The sequence below is a fragment of the Hyla sarda genome, chromosome 8, assembly GCF_029499605.1.
Source record: "Hyla sarda isolate aHylSar1 chromosome 8, aHylSar1.hap1, whole genome shotgun sequence".
Lineage (NCBI taxonomy): Eukaryota > Metazoa > Chordata > Amphibia > Anura > Hylidae > Hyla > Hyla sarda.
This window is the reverse complement of record NC_079196.1, coordinates 55,820,805-55,838,160: the sequence shown is the minus strand read 5'-3', so window position 1 is coordinate 55,838,160 and position 17,356 is coordinate 55,820,805. Positions and strand designations below refer to the sequence as shown.

Below are 17,356 nucleotides of genomic sequence, written 5' to 3'. Positions count from 1 at the left end.
GATCATAAAGCAGCTGATAAGTACTGGAAGGATTAAGATTTTTTAATAGAAGTAATTTACAAATCTGTTTGACTTTCTGGCACCAGTTTATTTAAATAAAAAAAATGTTTTCCAGTGGAGTACCCCTTTAAGGAGATGGGAATGCCTCTTTAGATTCCTAGATCAGCTATGGAAACTAAATAAATGGAGGTCCTGCTTCAATGGACACTATGAAACTTGGTAGTGAGTATCTGGTTAAGACCTTTTCTGTGATCACCTACAAAATAAAGCATGGTTGCTAAATTGTGAAGGCCGAATAAAGAGAATTATTTAAATGCTCTTTTAATGAGTTCGGCCAAGCCAGAAAGTTGACATGGTTCTCTAGAAAACAATAAATTGTTACTGTAGGCCTAATCCTGAACACATACACTTATCAGTCACATTATAAAGTCTAGCCATTAACATTTGCTGTCTTGTTCAGTTATGTTTTAAAGAGGTTCTACAAAGTATACATGTTTATTTGGCATTTGTTACAAAATGTATTCTCTTTTGTAATTTGTAAAGTGTCTTAAAGGGGCATTCTGGGTTTATACATCTTATCCCCTATCCAAAGGATATGGGATAAGATATATAATCACAATGTTCCCACCGCTGGGGACCCCCGCTATCTCGGTGCAGCCACTGGTATTCTGTACCGGGCGCTGCTTCCAAGATGGGGAGTAGTGTTGAGCACGAATATTCGTAATGTGAAATTTTATCGTGAATATCGGCACTTCGCGATTTCGCAAATATTTAGAATATAGTGCTATATATTGGTAATGAAGAATATTCTTTTTTTTGGTCTTTTTTCACATGCAAATTTTTATTCAAATTTTATGCGAATTTTCTTTTTTTTCACATGGAGAACAAAAGATTTAGTCTAAAGGGGCGACACGCCTTCTTTACCGTGAGGACTGTGAATTTATGGAACGGTCTACCTCAGGAACTGGTCACAGCAGGAACAATTAACAGCTTTAAAACAGGGTTAGATACATTCCTGGAACAAAATAACATTAATGCTTATGCAGAATTTTAAAACTACATCCCTTTCCCTTATCCCCTTACACCCTTCACTTCAATTCCCTGGTTGGACTTGATGGACGTTTGTCTTTTTTCAACCATACTAACTATGGTACATAGCGAATATGTGAATTTCGCGAACATAGGATGAATAATCGTCAATATATTCGTGAAATATCGCGAATTCGAATATGGCCCCTGCTTCTCATCAGTAATGGGGACGTGACATCACGGCCACGCCCCATAGTGATGTCACACCATGCCCCCTCCATTCGTGTCTTTGGGATTGGGCGTGACGGTCCTTTGGATAGGGGATAAGGTGTATAAACCCAGAACACCCCCTTAAGTAGACTTGGGGTCCACCAGACCATCCTGTAATATATATAGGAGGCCAAGCCTATTTCATTCAGTATAGACTCATATGGTTTTCCTTTTGGCTCATGTCATCTACACTTGTATCTTTCTAAAACAGAATTATTTTAAGGTTTAGAAAAAAAATGTAAGCAATCATACACCCCCTCCCCCTGCCAATTCCAAGCCATCATGCCGGAGACTGAAGATCATCCTACAGAACTATTTTCTCCTTTTGATGAGATTTACAGCGCCGCTTACACTGTAGCCTTATGTTCCATGATACGTTTCCATCCTCATATTTTAAGCCTTAAAATACTTGACCCTTAATATTATTCATGCTGTAAGTTAGTCAAACTTGCTGCACAGAGCAATAGAACCAGCATGCACCAAGCCAGACGTTCTCTTGATCTCTTGTAACAATGACTGAAAAGAATTGCAGGGACAAGAGAATTAAGGACAGAGATCCTGCTGGTCGAAGCACAGGAAACTTGGATCTGCAGCCACCCTGCTAAGAAGGATTATTTCTGTTTTCTGTCATATTCAATGAAACTCTGTTCTAGCACAAATCTGAAGGCCCCCAGTGGTCTGAAGGAGGAGAATAAAAAACAAACATGGAAAATAAAAACTATGATGGCAGCCCATGATATCTGTCTGGACACTTTTCTTGTAATAATGTCACCGATGGTAATTTTCTCCAAGTCTCTACCAATATCCCCAGGAGATTTAGTGTGAAGTATTTTTTTTTTTGTTATGATGATTACATCCAATGTTCTCTTTTTTTCTCCAGTTTGATAGGAAACTCGCCTTAGCTCCTGGATTTGTGATACCCTCTAACCTTGACTATCAAGGCTACCATAGATACATTGATGAGATGTTGCCACCCGAGAGCCCCGTCCATTATGGCCTCCACCCTAACGCAGAAATTGAATTCTTAACTGTGACTTCAGACAATCTTTTCCGTACATTGTTAGAATTACAGTCACGAGATGCTATAAATGGGGAAGGAGCGCCTCAGACTGAGGAGGAAAAGGTTAGTGTAATTATTCTGAGCATGTACTGGATAAGACTGAGACTGTGTGTGTGATCTTTACGGGTAATATTACCGCATGTTTTTAATTATATAATGGGCTTGAATCTTGTGAATGTTCCTTTTTTTTTAGTGCAACATATAGAATACTAAGGAATGTATGTAAAAGTCATTGTATAAAGACTGACACAAACAGGAAAATGTTATCAATTATTTACTTTTATGTTGATCCAGAAAAAGAGGGAAAAAGGGGGGGACGGCACTGGTACTGAGCAAACAATGCACCCAAATGTGAATAAGGAGCAGAGTCGAAAACCAGGTGTCACTTATAGCTTATCCAGCAACTACCTGAACGGACTAGAGGGAACCAACCTGACTGTCTTGTGGTGCTCTCGTATGTATAAGTGTATGTTCAATATAGCAACAAGAAGAAACAAAAAGTAACGGAGCACTCACATAATAGACCTGCGTCCCAAGGCAGGAGAGTCGGTTTCAATCCCGGTCTTCCATAGCGGGGAGGCGGTGGATGGTACGGAGGGAGTATCAGACGCAAGCCACAGACTGTATCACGCACACTGGCGCTTCGTCAGGCCGTGTACATGACCACGGTGCTCTCTGCTGACCTCTGCTGTCCATTTTAGGAACTGTCCAGAGCAGGAGAAAATCCCCATAGGAAACATATGCTGCTCTGGACATTTCCTAAAATGGACAGCAGAGGTCAGCAGAGAGCACTGTGGTCATGACAGAAGAGAAATCCAAAAAGAAAAACATTTCCTCTGTAGTATAAAGCCCATAAAAAGTACTGGAAGGATTAAGATTTTTTTAATAGAAGTCATTTAGAAATCTGTTTAACTTTCTGACACCAGTTGATAAAAAAAAGTTTTCCACGGGAGTACCCCTTTAAATGTGAATAACTTTATTTGCAAGGGAAATTAAGACTATTTCCAGACTGAATTTTATTGCATTATTAGCCTGTGTCCTTATTTCCATATATGTGTAATTGTTATACTTGCTCATTAAAGTCACTTGCAGACACAGAATCCTAGTACAGGTATTGCCTTTTAGTTCGAATCCCAAAGGATATATAAAAAATCTCAGTCCCTTTCCGTAGTGAAGACAACTCATTAAAAGTGGAGAGTTTAATGAAGAGCATCATTGTGATCTAAGGATGATCCCAGGCAGGAGCCTCTGTTATACAGGAACTCATTAACATGTTTAGAAGATGCTCTATCTACTTTTCCCTGCTTGCTATGTAAATTTACTAGTTAATATTACTGATTGACCATAGTGGGATCAAACATATCAATGGGATTCCTGTAACATATTATCGGACTACTGTTTATAGATAAATAAGCCATAAACATCCCAATAGTCCTATTTTCAGTGTAGCGCACATATTATGTTGTACACAAGGGAATTCACCCATTTGTAGTGGTAAACTAATAGACTTATTACTTCCCCAGGATTCTGTGGAGCATCAGATTTTTCTGATCCCCCAGATGACCTCCTCACTGGTACACTCTCATTACAAGTGTTACAATACAATAATATGTAATCCTAAAACTACAGTCACTAGGTATAGCATAAAGGCAAAACAAAAGTTCAAGGTTGTGTGGATTTCAGGAGGGGGGGGGGGTATATTAATTTTGCAATAGGGACCACTATAGTATATGTACATGTCTGCTAAGGACACACATTTGCAGCATTATGTTACATACAGTATGTACTACTTAACAATAACATTAAAACATTAACCGGGTTATCCAGGAATCAAAAAACAGGCCTGTTTTCTTTCAAAGACAGCTCCCTGTCTGTCTCCACTTTGGATGTGGTATTGCAACTTGGCTCCATACACTTCAATGGAACTGAGCTGGAGAACCACACCCAACCTGGAGAAAGACATGGTCTTTGAATGAAGTTATCTCTTTTTTTCAATTCTTGGATAACCCCTTCAAAGGGGTAGTCTGCTGCAAAAAAAATTATATTGCGATAAATCCCTTTAGTAAAGTTATATTACTTTGTCTTACACTTATGTTTCTGATTGTGAATAATTGTACCACTTCGCATAGCATCATACATTTTTTGCGTGGCTGTGAAGCGAGCACAGGAGCTGGTGAGTTCTGGCTGCTATCAGCAGCTGGGGACTCACAGCTAATGGGGGACATCAGCAATTACACTGATCAATGCATCTATAGGGAGTGGGTTTGGTGGGGCCTCATTGGACCCTTGCAGTGCGATCACAGGGGGTCAATAATTACAAATGGCGGCTGTAGGTCTGTTATCCTATTTAAATCACCCCCCTTTTCTCAATAAATGAATAATATTTGGGATTGCCTCGTGCAGAATTTTTTTTAACTTTTAAAATATAATGTTTATGATCCCACACAATAAACGGCATAAACGTGAAAAAAATACCAAACACTAGAATTGGTCACAACATATATTAATAAAAATGAAAAAAAAAAGTTAAAGAAAAAGTTCCATCAAAACAAAAAATGGTCCTAAAAACTACATGTCATGGCTTAGAAATGAGCCATCATACAGCCATATATACAGAAAAATATTAAAAAGTATAGGGGTTAGAAAAAGGCAAATTTAAGCATATATGTTTTGTCAAATAAAGTTTTCCTTTTTTTTAAAGTAATACAATAATAGAAAATGTTTGTAAACATTGGTGTAATCAACCTGCATGAAAACAACCCCCCCCCCCCCCCCAAATTTGCAAAATCTAAGTTTGCCCACACAAAACATATTTTGTTTGCCTTGCCGTACATTTTATGGTAAAATGAAAGGTATTATTGCAACAATTGAACAAGAAAAGAACAATTGTTTGCGCAAAAAACAAGCCCTTTTGTGAGTCTGTAGATGGAAAAATTAAAGCGTTATAGTTCTTAAAATGCGAGGAGAAAAAACAAAAACACATCAATGTAAACTGGCTCAAGGCCCATACAGGCCGTGTCACTGAGGGGCTAAAGTAACTTTACACATTGAAAAATTTACCAACGTATTTATTTATATATTTTTTTTACATAGACTTTCATCCTTAATCAGCAAACAGAAATAAGCATAAAAAAATAAGTCTTTTTTTTACTACAAATCCCACAATTCCATTTTCCTCCCTCCCACACATCAGCCACCCCACCTATTGAAACATAAATGAGCTGCATCCATTCAAAGACCTGTAGTTTTCAATCAGGGTGCCTACATCTGTTGCATTAGTTGCAGATTGATCTCTCTCCCACCAAGCGATCGCTCCACCCATTGAAGCAGACAGGCTCCCTGTCATCAGCTGACTAGTGAGTCAGGTCTCGGCCAGATTGCAAGCTGGGAAAAATCTGACACAACAGTCATTTTGTATTCTGGCAAAAATAAATATTGGAGTGAAAATCACATAAGAATTGTGAGAAAACCGTCACACACAGGTACAGACACTATATTATTAACTACACTAACTTTACAGCCCTGTAGCATAGTCAAATAAAAAAATATCCTGGAATACCCCTTTAAAGTATTATATGTCAGTAAATAAAATATATTATAAATGAACTTTGGTAGGAAGAAACAACTATTACAAATTAGTATGGGGATTTTTTTTCCTTAGGTTAAAGCTTTTCTGGATGACATTCTAGATAAACTCCCAGAAGGATATAACATGGCAGATATAACCTCAAAGACAACAGATCGGTCTCCATACATCCTTGTGTGCTTCCAGGAATGTGAGAGAATGAATATCCTCCTTCATGAAATCAGACGTTCTCTAAAGGAACTGGATCTTGGCCTTAAGGTATGAACTTGAACTATAATATATATATATATATATATATATATATATATATACATATATGGTTACAATGTCAGATGTTATAAAGTGTGCATGCCCTTATAGTAAAGGAATAACCACATGCACTTATACACTTATACAAGTGTTGACAATTTAACCATGTTGTTTGCATTTTATCATCTATTTAATTGGGAGTTTTGGGGGTCTGTCCCCAAATCAGCTCCATGCTGCTTATTTTGAGTTCCTCTCAGACCGTCTCTAATGTCTCAGCGCTGGTGGTCACACATGCTCAGTAGCTCAGTCCCACCCCTGGATCTTCTTGTACATGAAGCAGAGTGATTTTCACTATTGTGTAGGCCAGACACTTACCTACACAAGTAGCTTCTGGAAGTCGCATACAATACAGTGGTATACGTGAGAGTTATATTTTGGAAGTAAATACTTCTGACTGAGAGATTACATGTTGTGTAAAAAGAGCAAAAGGATAAAAATATACCCCTTAATATAAACAACTATAATATACGTTGTAACTGACATAGTTCACATAATATTGATTGTAATATTCACTGTATAAGAGTTAATGCAGTTTTCAAATATACTTTTGTAAACCAATTATTTAAAATGGATTCCTAAATCCGGCTCTTTAGAGGGACCTGACAGTACAATGTTCTCTGTGCTATATGGCTATGTTTACCCCAGCCTCAGAAACATATGAAATATACATATATACAGTATATATATTATTAAAAAAAATTTATAATAGAATTCCCCTATAACTTGAGTCAATTGTCTACAGATTAAGGTAATTTAAGAGACAAGGATGCGCCTGCCTTGTTGTAGTGCTATATGTGAATCACATTTTGGCATAACTCTGCGGAAAGAATATATTCGGTAATGATTGTACAGCCGGCAGTAGCTAAATGAGTCCCAAAGAGACTAGACTAGATTTTCAGCTCTGGATGTGGTCCTTGTAAGATCAGTACTTTTTTTTTTTTTTGGGGGGGGGGGGGGCATCTTGGTAGACAAGTATTAAGACTTGCACTTCAAGCTGTGTCTATGCTGTCTGCAAATGCAGCATTGGTGTTTCCAAAAATATACAGACAGAATAGTAGGGAGAAGCAATAATATTTTGTGTCTCTGTAATGTTGTAATCAAAAGACGTAATTAAATAAGTCAAACAGAAAATTGTTTTTAGCTGCAGTAAATATTTACTACAGATATAAGTTTAATCTAGGCTAAAAATAAAAGTGGAATGCTAAAACAGTGTAGGAAATGATAAGAAATAACATTTAACAAGACACCAAGGGGGGATTTAGCATTAGCATTTATCATTACTGCATTCTTGCGTGTGTGGCCTTCCAAATTGCTGTGCACAATTTAATATGTTGTGCATATCACTTTTTAAATTTGCGCAAATCACAGGTAGCCCCTAAATAGTGGAAAAAATGTTTAAGAGCTCACACACATTTCTACCCCTGCTGGTCACTGGAGTACATTTTCACAAAAAAAAAATAAAATAATGCACATGCAATTTTGTAGAAGCATGCCAGTTGATAATCCTCCCCCAGGTATATTTATTATCCAGACACAATATACAGATGCAGCCATAGATTTCTTGATCGCATTAGCACTACGCGCTAACCTTAACGCATTGGGGTATCCTAATGAACAAGTGTATTTAAAAAAAAAAATTTTTAAGAAGTAATTAAAAAATTAGGTTTGTTCAATGTTTTAGGATAATTTATCTCAACTTCATGAGTGCAGTAAAAAAATAGCTTAATGTATAAGGATCAAGATGACCTCCATCGATCATTAGAATTGGGATCCTGAGTCCCCCATTCTTCTGAACACACACACACACACCTAGCTGAGGGTTTTGATAGAGCAGCAGTTGTACATGTGCTGCAGTGATAGAAACATCCAAGCATAGCCAGGAAAGATGGCAGAAGATTGGGGGAGGCTTCTTATGTAGTGAGTTGTCTCACATACAGACATGGGTGAACAATGGGCCCCAAAACATGAGTAATTACCAACAGATGTTGCAACTGCTATAGGACCAAATGGCCATGGGGCCCATCTTCACTGATAATATTGATAATGGAAGGGGAGAGTGAAGGAGCACAGTTAGAAATTGGATAAAGATCAAGACAGAAAAAGACACAGGAAACAAAGAAGAGACCAAAATAATCTTAAATGGACACTGTCAGATACAAAAACTTTTGATATGTTGTAAAGCATGTATAACCAATAGGTTTTGCAATTGCTTTCATTAGAAAATGTTTAGTATTTCATACTGAAAAAGCCAGTAAAACAACTGCCCCCCCTCCCCCTGCCTGCTTGGACACATACTAGTCCTGCTGTGTCCATGTGTCATCACCTATGTCATGGACACACTTCCTTGATTGACAGCTGTGAGCGCAGGGCTCACGGCTGGAGGAAAAATCCTCCCACTGTCAGCTTGTGTCCCGCTACTGTCAGTGAGGACAAGCTGGGAGTTGTAGTTTTGCTAATGCTAGGGGAGATGTGAGCAGACAGCATACTGAGGGAGGGGCGGAGACCTGCACAGTGAGGCCACGCCCCCTCCCTTTGAGAGTTATTCAGACTAGTGAGCCAAATTAAAAGTGTAATAAAAAATAAATAAAGGTGCTAACACATACAAATTAGATGTACATGGTCAGGATTAGGTACTGAGTGATATATTTAAAAAATGTTTTTTGTTGGATCTGACAAGTACACTTTAAGCTTTCTGTGTGTCTTGTAAATACCTGCTGCAGAAGGTTGTTGTGATGAGCAGAGTACCATGCCATGTTTCCCTGTGCAGCCCTATAGTTCCTAGCTCCACTCCTGCCCCATGGTGCTGTGGCTGGTTGTGATTGGTACCTGAACAACCCCTATAGCTACTACAATGGACTGCTGAATAGACGCAATGACCCATTATTACAGTAATTCCATGTACTGAGGCAAAAGGTCATCTTGCTTTTCAGCTCGTGTTTTTTTACATGCATAAGTGAGAATTTTAAGCATTTGGCAGAAAATAATTATGCAGAAATATGTTTAATTTATCCCCTTTTGCAGCACATTCAAGACCCGTAACCTGAAATCCTTTAGTTATTGTTACTACTTAATATTCCTTTTAGTAAATGAGTTATGCTTCTGGTGAAAGCTGAGGCTTCTGCATTGTTCAGGCGTCAAATTGCAACACCTTGTGTGTTTCTGTGAGAAGCAAAATCGGGCTCTTTACCATTTATCATGTCATCTTATCACAGCCGCTATCTGAAAAGCAAATAGCTCACTAATGTTTTCTTTTGTTAGGGTGAGTTAGCAATCTCTTCCGAAATGGAGCAACTGCAGTCAGCCCTATTTTTTGATAATGTACCTGACACTTGGATGAAGCTGGCTTATCCATCAACGTACAACCTGGCTCAATGGTAAGGCTTCATTCTCTGCCTGTAGCTTTACCTGATTACGACCATGTAACAGATAGAGTTCTAATGTATTAACACAAAGCTCATTGGTGATTCTTTCTGTTAAAAATACTGTCATTTTAAGGCTAAAGCTCACACCTTCCTCTGTGAAGTCTGTATACAAATACTTTCCATTAGGAGATAAATTGGTGATGACCATTGTAAGTGTCCGTTTCTGCAATACTTTATAAATAATAAGGGTAAATGCTGAGCTTATTAAGTAGGTCCAAATGAGTTTGTGCGGCTGCCTAACAACGGGCCTGGACCCAGTGATGACCATGCTGTATCTCCAACATCTTCTACAAACTAGAATGTCCTCTTTCTATATGACTTATGAACATATGGGCATCCCAAAGTGGAATCTTTAGCTCTGGACCATTCTTTATTATCCAGAGTGGAGAACCACTCTCATGCCGGCATCGAGCCTATACCTATATAACATGGGGGCCATCATAACCAAAATCTACAAGAGGGTTTTTTGATTCAGACTGGCTGCAGTTGATCGTTGGGCTAGGGCAGTGTTTACCAAGGCAGTCCTCAAGTACCCCCAACAGGTCATGATTTTAGGATATCTCATGCAGAGAACACTTGTGGTGATGCCTGATGCACTGACCACAAATACACTGCTCAAAAAAAATAAAGGGAACACTAAGATAACACATCCTAGATCTGAATGAATGAACTAATTATATGAAATACTTTCGTCTTTACATAGTTGAATGTGCTGACAACAATCAACCCATGGAGGTCTGGATATGGAGTCACACTCAAAATCTAAGTGGAAAACCACACTACAGGCTGATCCAACTTTGATGTAATGTCCATAACGCCTGGGCATGCTCCTGATGAGGTGGTGGATGGTCTCCTGAGGGATGTTCTCCCAGACCTGGACTAAAGCATCCGCCAACATGTGGACAGTCTGTGGTGCAACATGGCGTTGGTGGATGGAGCGAGACATGATGTCCCAGATGTGCTCAATTGGATTCAGGTCTGGGGAACAGGCAGGCCAGTCCATAGTATTAATGCCTTCCTCTTGCAGAAACTACTGACACACTCCAGCCACATGAGGTCTATCTTTGTATTGCATTAGGAGGAACCCAGGGCAAACCGCACCAGCATATGGTCTCATACAGGGTTTGAGGATCTCATCTCGGTACCTAATGGCAGTCAGGCTACCTCTGGCAAGCACATGGAGGGCTGTGCGCCCCCTCCAAAGAAATGCCACCCCACACCATTACTGACCCACCGCCAAACCGGTCATGCTGGAGGATGTTGCAGGCAGCAGAACGTTCTCCATGGCGTCTCCAATCTCTGTCATGTGTGTCACATGTGCTCAGTGTGAACCTGCTTTAATCTGGGAAGAGCACAGGGCGGCAGTGGTGAATTTGCCAATCTTGGTGTGCTCTTGCAAATGCCAAACATCCTGCATGGTGTTGGGCTGTAAGCACAACCCCCACCTGTGGACGTCGGGACCTCATGCCACCCTCATGGAGTCTATTTCTGAACATTTGAGTGGACACATGCACATTTGTGGCCTGCTTGAGGTCATTATGCAGGGCTCTGGCAGTGCTCCACCTTGCACAAAGGCAGAGGTAGCGGTCCTGCTGCTGGGTTGTTGCCCTCTTATGGCCTCCTCCACGTCTCCTGATGTACTGGTCGGTCTCCTGGTAGCGCCTCCATGCTCTGGCCACTACGCTGACAGACACAGCAAACCTTCCTGCCACAGCTTGATGTGCCATCCTGGATGAGCTGCACTACCTGAGCCTCTTGTGTGGGTTGTAGACTCAGTCTCATGCTACCACTAGAGTGAAAACACTGCCAGCATTCAAAAGTGACCAAAACATCAACCAGGAAACATAGGAACTGAGAAGTGGTCTGTGGTCACCACCTGCAGAACCACTCCTTTATTAGGGGTGTCTTACTAATTGCCTATAATTTCCACCTGTTGTCTGTTCCATTTGCACAACAGCATGTGAAATTGATTGTCAATCAGTGTTGCTTCCTGAGTGGACAGTGTGATTTCACAGAAGTGTGATTGACTTGGAGTTACATTGTGTTGTTTAAGTGTTCCCTTTATTTTTATGAGCAGTGTATATCACATGTGAAAGACTGAGGAAATCCTAAAAAAAAGAACTGTTGGGGGGACATGAGGACCACACTTGGAAAACACTGGGCTAGAGATAAGGGTGTGTTCACATGTTAAGGTTTTCAATTGCAATTGTTAAATTAAAAGCCAGGAATGGATAATGAATGGGGGGATATGTATAAGAAAAGACTCAGACATCTCTTCTTTTCAAATCCATTCTTGCTTTATATTAAACAATTGCAATTAAATTCCTAAAATATGAACACCCTTCGAATTTTAGGACCAATCCCCTTTCATGTTACAATGGAACAAGTGCAAGAAAATGCTCTTCTACACAAGCAGATTATTGGGTAAATGAGACTTCCTAGGAATGCTTATTCTGGATAATCAGCCCATGTAAAAAGGCCAAAGATCATCTGATCAACAAGCATGATCAGTCCCTGCCTCCTGTTGTTCAGTGTTAAATGGCATTAAGTAAGTAACATTGAGATGTGGGACAAGGTACACAGATGACTAGTAGTTGAGTAGACAATCTAAAGTATGTACCAGCCAGCTGTGACAAAACTACAATTCCTAGAATGCTGTATATATGTTTAAGTATTTTACAACATAGATCAATAGCAGATGTAGGCACTTATAGGCCATACATTCGCATATGTTTTGAATATTGTAAACTACTTGGGAGACATATTAAAACTTGTGTAAAGGAACAATAATTCAGTTGCCCATAGCAACCAGATTCCAGTTTTGTAGGGGTTATCCGTGTTTTAAATAAAAATTGTAAAAACAAATTAACTGATACCTCTGCCATTTTGTGGTGTGCCCCATTCATCCTCCAGTGGACGCTTCGGTCTTGCTTTGGGAGCAGAGGTCATGTGACCGCTGCAGCCAAACGCTCTGTACTCTTGGCATCATGGCTCTCATCACTAAGCGATGATGCCAGGAATACGGAGCATGACATCGGAGGCCGCTGATTTGGCTGCGACGGTCACGTCGCAGCCTAAAGCAAGATCACAGATCACACTCCTAAACAAGATCACAGTGCCGACTGAAGGGGGAACTGGGGCTCAGCTTGGGATTACAGAGGTAATCATCAGTTATTTTCTTGTTTTAATATGCTTTGGGGCCTTTTACATATTTTATTTAAAACATGTATAGCCCCTTTAAGCTGGAATTTGGTTGCTATGGACTACTCCTCATTTCCCACAGTTCATTTCCCCCCTATATTTTTATTGACACAAACAATGTACACTTCACACAAGCCTTAAAGAAGTTGTCCAGAAAAAGAAACAACTTGTGCTTGGTGTCAAAAAGTATAATAAAGCCGCTAACTAATATAATGTTATTAACCATAGTGCACAAATCTTCCATTTCACCTATGCTCTCTCCCTTATAAGATATGACATCATGTCAAAGGCTCTGAAAGCAGTCTGCTCCATCCCTCCTCCCCTCCTGTCAACACAGAACGAGACCAGTGATGTGAAGGGAGAAGCTAGAACTACTGCTCCTTATATTTGTGAATTATCAGATAAGGCAGCATTGAGCTTGTTTTTAGTCACAGTAGTTTCAGTCAGAACAGGCTTCTCGCTGCCTTATTTAAAGAGTCATCAATCTAATGAGCTGTAATACCAGCCCCCACCCCTTCACATCACTGGTCTTGTCCCATGCTAACAGTAGGGGGAGGAGGGATGGAGCAGACTGCATTAGAGCCTGCTATATGACGTCACACCCTACAAAGGAAAGAACACAGGTGAAATGGAAGATCTGTGCACCATGGCTTATAACACATATAAGTCAGTTGCTTTATTATACTGTTTTCACACTATAAATATGTAGTTTCTTTTGCCAAACATCCCATTTCAATTTGTTGAGAAAAGGTCCAAAGAGACTTTTATTGAGTTGTGTTAGCAATGTGAATAACACTACTTGACATGTAGACGTCATCATCTGTCATATAAAGGGGGCCAGATAAAGGAGACCTGCACAGAAAATCCATGATGTTTTGTGTAATACCTTGTCATGCAATTCACAGCCTGTCATCAGCGCTGCTGAATAGTATGAAAGCTCTCCAGCATAATAAACTTTATTCTCTTAATTGGAAAAATATTGATATTGACTGGTTTGCTTTTAGAAATGAAGACTACAGGAAATGTTACATTTGTGTATAGTCATAACAAAGTGATGTTATTAAAGCAGAAGTGGCATCAGATAAACCTCAGAGGCTGTGTGTAATGGAAATCCGCATCATTTTTCTCTATACTTCACTAGTCGGATAGTAAGATGCAGTAGCCGGGCTGAATGAGTATATTTTCCTTGATACGTTGCAGGGGGAAAAAATGCATTATCTACAATTTGTTTGCTGGCTTTTCCCTCTTTTCATCCACTTAGAATTCAGTCCTTAATGTTTTATTGAAATTGATTTTAAATGAGCACCATTTTTATTGCACATAATGACTTTCAAATAATCTAGAATTTATCTTGCTTTCCCATTGTCTGCACTCTGGTTTTAGACAATATTTTCTAAAGCGATTTACTGAATTCCATATCTTAAAATGGATCCATCTAAAATGCACTAAAGATTATCTGTACTGTAATTGTGTGGAAAATTATACTGATTTAAAACAAATTCTTGTGGAAATGAAAATGTAAGTACAGACCAAAAAAAATTTTTAAGTGCCAATTTGTTGTTCTAACTCACTAGGAAAGCTGTATGCGTTCCCAAATTACATGTTTTTATATACTGTATGGTTGTTCGGTAGGGTTTTCCTCCATAATAAAATCAACATAAATCCATTTACATAGCGGGTTAACTAACATGAACAGGCACCTGTCAACTCATCCGTCATGGGGAAGGTAGGAAAAAGAATTATGCCAGTGGAGACAGGAAGAAATAAATTCATATTCAAAATAAATTCTTATAATGTGATTTTTTTTTCATTCTAATTTAGGAATAGCTATTACGTTTTACAAAGAACATGCAGATTTTTTTTGATAGGGCTAATAGCTAGGACTGCAGCTATAGACATGTAAGATACATTCAAAGATGGCTTCTGTAAAACTGCTCTGATATCACTGCATGGTCTTTCTCTGTACCAACTTATTCTGAAAAGCTTCCATAGAAGAATATCTTTTTATGTTTGTGTAATTTCTAATTGGTGCACATGCTCATTATGTGGTATGGTACCTATCCTCAGTAGGGCCCTACTCACATTTTGTTTTGCTGCCCATTGCCAGTATAGGTCAGTATTTTAGCAATAAGGTATGCCAACATGTACAGATGGGTATTCACTGCAGGTCCACTGAGTTTAATGGACCAAACATAGTGGTTCAGTCCACTTTCCAAATAAATACTTAACTTTTGAGTTCCACACAAAAAGTAGTTCTGGTTCTGAAAAATGTAGCTTTTTCCATTTAGAAAGAACATGTAAACAGCTCAATCACATAACTATTTCAGTTCGCTTTCCCTCCACCTCTGGAGTTTTAGAAACTGACTGGGAATGTATGCCAAGTCAGAAATCTTTCCAGAGGGAAATAATACCAATAGCAGTGTGATTGAGCTGTTTTGCATACCTTTTTTTCCTGAATTCCCAGTGGAGGGCAAATGCCTATAAATCTCCACACACCATTATGGTGTTCTCCTCAAGAAGAAATCTTACCCATTTTGACCCACATTTGACTCAGGCCTCTCACTAGTCAAGCCAGAACATTCTGCTATGTACTGACAAGGGGCAATCATCCCAAAACAGCTGTCTGCTGTTGGGTTCTCTTGCATTATGGAGAGATTTCTGGCTTTGCATAAATTCGCAGTCAGTTTCTAAAACTCAAAAGTTGGAGGAAAAGCTAACTAAAAAGGGGATGTGATTGAGCTGCTTTATATAGCCTTTCTTTCCAGGATTCCTAGTGGAGTGCTAATGGCCTATAAATCTCCACACGCTGTTGTGGTTTTCTCCCCAAGAATAAAATCGAACCCTATTAGCTATTTCCATTATATAGATACATTAATAAATAAAGCATAAAATCTGTAATTAAAGAGAAACTGCAGCTCCAGGCAGCATGCTATAGAGCAGGAGGACCTGAGCATATAGAAACATAGATAAGAACCATTTGGCCCATCTAGTCTGCCCAGTATTCGGAATACGTGTGAATAGTTCTTGTCCCTACCTTATATGAAGGATATCCTTACTCCTTTACTGTATTTGTTGCTATCACTTCTGCAGGAAGGCTATTCCATGCATCCACTACTCTCCTTTGCCCCTCTAATTTAAAACAATGTCCTTTTGTGGAAGTTTTTCTTCTTTTATTTTTCAAAGAGTTTTATTAAGTGGTTTTAGGTTTTAAGTAAACAACACACAATATATAAATGAACTCACAGCAGTGAATAATAACAAAGAGCATAATAATGAGGCGGCTTCAAGTCAAAAGCAAACAAGTAAAGTTATCAAAAATAGAATAAAGGCTCAGCAGTGGGAGAGCCGACAGGGAGACGTGAGTAGACAACCTTTCTGGATCACGACACTCAGAAGGACCCTAAAGTTGCGCCTCTAAAACAGTTCATAAACTTATTACTAACAACTAAAGTTTTTCTTCTTTTAAATATGCTCTCCTCCTTTATCGTGTTGATTCCCTTTATGCATTACATTTTTTTTATCATATCCCCTATGCCTCGTCTTTCTGCTATACATGTAACGGTCCTTTACCCTTTTCGGATAAGTTTTATCCTTCAATCCATGTACTAGTTTAATATCTCTTCTCTGAACTCTCTCCAAAATACCTATATCCTTCTGTATATACGCTCCCCAGTACTGCGCACAATACTCCAAGTGAGGTTTCACCAGTGCTATTTACAGCAGCATGAGCACTTCTCTCTTTCTACTGCTAATACCTCTCCCTATACATCCAAGCCATATTGTCACGATTCGGCTTAAAGGTAGTGGATCCTCTGTGTCAGCGAGGGATTGGCATGGACCGTGCTGGTGGACCGGTTCTAAGAGGCTACTGGTGTTCACCAGAGCCCGCCGCAAAGCGGGATGGTCTTGCTGCGGCAGTAGCAACCAGGTCGTATCCACTAGCAATGGCTCAACCTCGCTGACTGCTGAGAAGGCGTGGGACAGAAGGACTAGGCAGAGGCAAGGTCAGACGTAGCAGAAGGTCGGGGCAGGCGGCAAGGTTCGTAGTCAAGATGGATAGCAGGAGTTCAGGTAACACAGGCTTTGGACAACACTAAACGCTTTCACTGGCACAAGGCAACAAGATCCGGCAAGGGAGTGCAGGGGCAGTGAGCAGATATAGCCAGGGAGCAGGTGGAAGCCAATTAAGCTAATTGGGCCAGGCACCAATCATTGGTGCTCTGGCCCTTTAAGTCTCAGAGAGCTGGCGCGCGCGCGCCCTAGAGAGCGGGGCCGCGCGCGCCAGCACATGACAGCAGGGGACCCGGACGGGTAAGTGACTTGGGATGCGACTCGCGAGCGGGCGCGTCCCGCTGTGCGAATCGCATCCCCGACGGCCATGTCAGTGCAGCGCTCCCGGTCAGCGGGACTGACCGGGGCGCTTCAGGGAGAGAGATGCCGTGAGCGCTCCGGGGAGGAGCAGGGACCCGGAGCGCTCGG

At 40.1% G+C, this 17,356-nt stretch overlaps 1 protein-coding gene across 9 annotated transcripts in view; it reads left to right on the top strand.

Annotated features, from left to right (window-relative positions):
- The window catches only part of LOC130285427 (dynein axonemal heavy chain 11-like), a 523,820-nt gene that overhangs the window by 477,901 nt on the left and 28,563 nt on the right, over window positions 1-17,356 (top strand). For all 9 annotated transcript variants that reach the window (XM_056536793.1, XM_056536797.1, XM_056536794.1 and 6 more), the window contains 3 exons: window positions 2,180-2,422; window positions 6,021-6,203; window positions 9,513-9,628. In XM_056536793.1, the coding sequence (XP_056392768.1) occupies window positions 2,180-2,422; window positions 6,021-6,203; window positions 9,513-9,628 (542 nt within the window). The remainder of the gene's footprint in view (window positions 1-2,179; window positions 2,423-6,020; window positions 6,204-9,512; window positions 9,629-17,356) is intronic.